Genomic DNA, 6417 nt, shown 5'->3' on the forward strand with positions numbered 1-6417 from the left:
CCTTGAGGTCATGAACTTGGATAGAAGTCCCTGGAGTAATGCAATTTACATTTTGGGGGGGAGAGAGAGATAATAAATATATAAGAAAATGGCACAGTACATAAGATGGTGATGTACGCTATGGAGAAAAATAAGAACAGAGGAGGAAAAGGAATGTTGGGTTGCTATTTTCAGTAGGACAGTCAATGATAGCCTCACAGAGAAAAAGACGTTTAAGTAAAGAATTAGGAATGTGCAGGAACAAGGCATATGGATACTGAAGGGAAGAGTTCTGGGAAGAGGGAACAGCAAGTGCAAAGGTCCAGAGGGAACAGTATTTCTGCAAAACAGCAAGAAGACCACTGTGACTGAAACGTAACGAGTAAGAGTTAGAAGATAATGAATCTTCAGAAGCAGAGGGGGCCAGATTATGTGTGGTTTAGAAGCTGCCACGACTTCATTGCTCTTACTTTGAAAATGACAGGAAGTCATGGGAGGATGTTGGTGAGATTGACATAATCTGGCTCATACTGTCTACTACAGTAAGAATAATAGATGGAGGTAGCCGCTCAGAATGCCACCCCAAGAGAGAGAGATAATAAATATATAAGAAAATGGCACAGTACAGAAGCTGGTGATGTACACTATGGAGAAAAATAAGAACAGAGGAGGAAAAGGAATGTTGGGTTGCTATTTTCAGTAGGACAGTCAATGATAGCCTCACAGAGAAAAAGACGTTTAAGTAAAGAGTTAGGAATGTGCAGGAACAAGGCATATGGATACTGAAGGGAAGAGTTCTGGGCAGAGGGAACAGCAAGTGCAAAGGTCCAGAGGGAACAGTATTTCTGCAAAACAGCAAGAAGACCACTGTGACTGAAACGTAACGAGTAAGAGTTAGAAGATAATGAATCTTCAGAAGCAGATGGGGCCAGATTATGTGTGGTTTAGAAGCTGCCATGACTTCATTGCTCTTACTTTGAAAATGACAGGAAGTCATGGGAGGATGTTGGTGAGATTGACATAATCTGACTCATACTGTCTACTACAGTAAGAATAATAGATGGAGGTAGCCGCTCAGAATGCCACCCCAATAATCCAGACAAGAGGTGACAGTGGTTTGAGCCAGGGCGGGAGCCATGAAGCTGGCAAGAAGCGGTCAGGGAGTGGACACGGTGTGAAAGCAGAGCTGACAGGACATACCAATGGACCGGGCGTGGATATAAGAAAAAAGAGACAATGACAATGGCACCAGGAATGTTTTGGCCTGAACAACTAGGAGTTAGTTATCACTGACTGGGGTGGGGAAGAAGCAGGTTTTAGACAGAGGAGAACAGCATGGGTTTGGATTTGAACACGTGAAGTTTGGGAGGCTTATTAAATATCCAAGTGGAAAGGGCAGACAACCATTCAGACATAGAATTCAGGGAGATATGATTTGGCGGTCACAGCACATATATGGTAATGCCGAAAAACTACATAGCTGAAATGAGGGAGAAACTGTAGAGAAGAAAAATTAGCCCAGTGACTGAACTCTGAGGATTTAATATATAATGGTCAGGATGACAAAGAAAAGCCAAAAAGGAGACTGAGCAGAAATACCTGGTGAAGTAGGAGAAAATCCAGAGGAGAGCATGTTGACCTTAAAGCCAAGCAATAGGAAAGTGTGATCATTCTGTCTGACAGAAGCCACGAGACTGGCTAGGAAGCTCTTCCTAAAGAGGTAATGGCTACTGCAGTGGTATTGCTGAAGACACATGGGAGCCAGTGGTCTCAAAGACACTGCTGAATTTTATGGAATTCCTAATCTCAATGTTTCTGGAGCACTCTTTTTCCATCTAGAAATCCTCAGAAACAAGAACACCCCCACTATATAAAGACCTTTGCAATCAGGATGAATTGTAGACTAGTTCTACAAAGGACATTCCCCTGCATAGAAATATAATCCTATCTGGCCACACTTACTAGGACTGTGTTTCTTTCAGGAATATAGATAAAAACTCTTTAAACAACCAACTGAACTTTGATTATTCTAAATGTCTGGATGGAGTTAATACGAAGATCATGACCCATATACCCTATTTTTAAAAATCTGCAGCAACTATTACAGCTAGATAGGAAAATAAGTTCTAGTGGTCTACAGCAGTGCTAGGCATCTATAATTAACAATCATTTATTGTATGTTCTCAAATGGCTAGAAGAGAGGAGCTCAAATGCTCTCATCACAAAGAAATGATAAATTTTTTTGATGGTGAATATTCTAATCACCCTGATTTGACCATCACACATGGTATACATGTATTGAAATATAACTCTGTACCTCATAAATATGTACAATCAATATGTTTCAACTAAAAAATAAACTCCTTTAATAAAAAAAAAAATCTGCAACAGCTGGCCCAGACCCAATCTAATCCTACGTGCAAATGAAGACAGAGCCATCCTGAATTTTGGTAACTGGTCAACCTTTCCTTAGAACTCTGAATCCCACCACATGAATCGCCGCAGAGTATACTTACTGCAGACTCTGCAGGAGGCAGTCCTGCTGTTTTAGAACCTCACAGAGCATCATGACCCCCAGATCACCCAGGTCGTTGTTGCCCAGGCTCAGCTTTCGCAGGCTCTGGTTGGAGGTCAGAAGTGTGGACAGATCCCAGCAGCAGTGTGAGCTGAGGCTGCAGTTGTCTAATCTGCAAGAAAGGGGGCAAGTTAAAGAAAATGTCCCCTTAACCATCCCCCCAAGTCCCCAAGATCTAGCCCATATTGTTTTCGGTACAGAGAAAATACAGAATTAACTTGCTTCAAACATCCTTATATCCCAAAAGTTACTCTTCTCTCCTTTTTAGATGGGAATATTTTTTCAAGTCTACTGGATTATGCAGATCAAATTAGTAATAGTGATTTATGAATTGATTTTTCTCAAATTCTGTATCTTCCCCAAAATTCCCATAAAATGCAAGTGCCATACCATCCCCATTCTTCTGCGGTACAGGGGATTGTGGCGAAAGGGACTCAAATTTCTTCCTTTACACCACGTAGAAGAACTCCTCCCAGTCCTATGATCCTGTAATAAGCCAAACCCTAAGAGGAAACCTCACTTCCCAGATACAGAATATTCTGTGGCCACTCCCTGCAAATTCCCCTTCACTCTTAACCACCATGTATTCCTTTTGCCTTAATAAGCCAAGGGACTTACTCCAACATCTGAAGCTTGCAATTGGAGTGCAAGAGTCCCTTGCAGAGTAGTTTGACCCCCGCGTCTCCAAGAGCATTGCCCCGTAGGTACAGGTGCGTGAGATTCTGGTTAGTGCTGAGCACCAAGGACAGAGCTGAACAACCAACGGATGTAAGGCCAGAATTCACCAGCCTGTAGAAGGATCAGAGAGAAGAGTCTTCAGCACCCAGCCTCTCCCAGACACTGCACAGCTGCCTCAACACAGGTACCCTGTCCTATCCGAGCAGCTCCATCCCTAGAGTTCAGAAGCCAGCACCTGGGATATAACTGAGGAGAGCATGAGTCCCCGTCTCTGCGTACTACCGGAGAAACAAGTGTTATTCTCACTAGACACTTTGCTGGGATCAGTACAGCAGTAAGAGGAAAAGCAAACTGATCGGGATTCTCCTCATATCCCTCCTCCTCCTCCTTACACAGATTCCCTCTGGCAGCGGCTGCTCTTCAGCACCACTTCTTCCAGATAGACAAGTTGCCCCTGACTAATAAAGCCTCTAACGTGGCAGAGACCTGTCTTACTTGCTTCTTACATCAACCTGCAAGGAGGCAGTGCAGCTATGACTATTACATACCTTTTACAGATTAGAAACCTGAAGCTCATGGAATCATGCGTTTCTCTCAAAGTCAAAAAGCAGGTGCATGGTGGCGAGGGGACACAGACTCAGGGCCCCACCTTCTAGTTCCATCCCCTCTCTCTATTGCCCCCTCTGTCCATCTTGCTCTTCCTTCTGCACAGCACAGGGCCTCTCAGAGTGAAAAGCCCTCGGTTTACATTAAGCTCAATGGAATTCGGGTTTTTGATATACTATTCTTGGGTCAAATTGAGCATATTCTATCACCCGACAGGAGGATGAGGGCTCTGAAATAGATAGCTGTGTTACTCCTGCATTCAAACTCATAGGAAGGTAAATGGTATACAGAAAGCCAGGTATGCTAGTTATTAAACAAAGCCTTAAGAACATCTTATGTGATTACGTTCCTTCCTGCCAGAGTTCTTGACAACGGCATGTTTTTAAACTCTTTGATGTCTAAGAACCAGGAAAAATAGGAACACAGAAGAAATTCATTCAGACAATGCAGCATAAACAGATGACCAGAAGGAAAAAGAAGTACTTATCCACCCAATGGTCTCCATCTTCCCAGTCAAGGATGAATCAAATTGAAAAGATAGATCAGGCAGGACTAAGAGGGAAATGAAGCCCAAGAGGTATGAACAAAAACAAAGCAAGTTTTGTGTGTTTCTGGTAAGCTCTCATCTCTGGGTAAGAATTCTATATCGGAGAGTCCCTAATGAACATGCAAAAGGCATTTGCAGAATTACTGGCAAAGGTGAGGAACATTCCAGAAGACTGGAGATGATCTTCAAAGAGAAAAGGAAAGAATATTTTAAAGTCATGTAGTGGTAAGTTTTACCAGTATTTCCAGAAAATTCACCAGATGTTTGAGGAGTACTGCACAGTGAAGTGGCAGCAGTCACAAGCAGACAGGGTAGTTTTCTTAAAAAAAAAGTCATAACCTAATTGTCAAAATGTTGGTAACCACTGAGTCTGAGTGATGAGTATACTGAGTATATAATAAAATGTTTAGAAAATGAAACAACCAAGTCCTTCCAACCAATCCACTAGATTAGAGGAATGTGGTCAATATAATACATCTTAGTTTTAACCAATCCATTCAACAGTTATGCATTTACCAAGCACAGATATCCTGCCACATACTGTATTAGGTTAATTTGTGGGGTTTTTTTTTTATTTATTAATAATTTGCCCTATGTCATAAAAAATGTCTCATAATGAAAAATGAAGATCTAACATTTATTAAGTATTTATTATGTGCTTGATGGTGAAATGCTGACTTTAAATAGAAGTATCTTACTGAATTATTACAAACCCAAGATGAGTGTTATTTTTATTCATACTTCTCAGTGAGAAAAATGAGGATTAGAGCAATTATTTGAAGAATTAGAAGGAGGTTCCTAGATGGATAGTTGGAAAGTGGGAGAGTAGGGGTAACCCTCCAGGCAAAAGGAAAAGGGTATGCAGGGTAAGGAAGAGTGAAAGGGCGGGCCTAGTTCTTAGAACTAAAAACTAACTCAATACAACTCAAAATGGAGTGGAAGATGTGAGTGGAGAGAGGGCAGGGTCTGGGACAGCCTTGCATGCCAAGCTAAGATGTGCCAATGTTACTTGACTCCAGAGAATTCATGAAGGTTTTTGTACAAAGGCCAAATGTTACCAAATTTGCATTTTATAAAGTCCCTCTGGTGTTACGTAAATTTAAAAAGAAAAAAAAAAAGATGAGAAGTGGAGGGAACTGAAAGTAAAGAAAATTTAGGATTGCCCCCTGTTTACTAGCTGTGCAGCCTCCTGGAAAGCCCCACTATTCAACAAGGCAGGAAGAAGAGGTCAGGAGCAGGCCAAAGGATGGGGGTGAGGGAATAATCATGAGAAGTAAACCAATTTTTTGAATGTGTGATGTTTGTGTAATGTTGGTATGGTGTGGGGGAATAGGGAGTGGGTGGGACACAATATGTACCCAGAGATAAGGGCTTAAAGTTCAATAAAAGAAAATTTGGCTATACCTAACAAAATATAAAATGCCTAAAAATTTTGACAGATTAATTCCTTTGACTCATTACTAACTTAGAGGTATCTATCTCAAAAGAAATACACACACATAAAATTGCATATATAAAGTCTTTTTGCAGAGTTGTTTATCATAATGAAAAAGCAGAAACTCACCTAAAAGTTCCTCATTCAACAAGTACATAAATAAATTATGGTAATGCATACTATGCAATATTATGCCCCATCTATAAATCTACACGTCTGTGCTATGGTTTGAATGTCCCCATAAAGCTCATGTTGAAACTTAACTTCCAATATGATGGTGGAAGATGGGGCCTTTAAGAGGTGATTGGATCATGAGGACTGTGCCCCTATGAATGGATTGATCCATTCATGGAGTAATGGGTTGTCATGGGCATGGTTCTGCTGTCTTTATACAGAGAGCAACTAAGCAGGTTAGCTCTCTAGCTGATGCCATCCTCACCACGTGATATGCTGTGTCACCTTGAGACTCTGTAGAAAGCTCCCACCCTGAAGAAGGCCCTCACCAGATGTAGTCCTTGGACCATGGACTTCCAAGCCCCCCAAACTATAAGAAATAAATTTCATTTCTTTATACATTGCCCACTTTCAGGTATTCTG

At 41.4% G+C, this 6417-nt stretch overlaps 1 protein-coding gene across 3 annotated transcripts in view; it reads right to left on the reverse strand.

Annotated features, from left to right (window-relative positions):
• NLRP3 (NLR family, pyrin domain containing 3) overlaps positions 1 to 6417 on the reverse strand; it is a 33050-nt gene that overhangs the window by 3165 nt on the left and 23468 nt on the right. For all 3 annotated transcript variants that reach the window (XM_008579967.1, XM_008579966.1, XM_008579968.1), the window contains 2 exons: positions 3173 to 3343; positions 2496 to 2666 (listed from right to left, as the gene is read on the reverse strand). In XM_008579967.1, the coding sequence (XP_008578189.1) occupies positions 2496 to 2666; positions 3173 to 3343 (342 nt within the window). The remainder of the gene's footprint in view (positions 1 to 2495; positions 2667 to 3172; positions 3344 to 6417) is intronic.

This window comes from Galeopterus variegatus, unplaced genomic scaffold, assembly GCF_000696425.1.
Source record: "Galeopterus variegatus unplaced genomic scaffold, G_variegatus-3.0.2 Scaffold1997, whole genome shotgun sequence".
NCBI classification, from domain to species: Eukaryota; Metazoa; Chordata; class Mammalia; order Dermoptera; family Cynocephalidae; genus Galeopterus; species Galeopterus variegatus.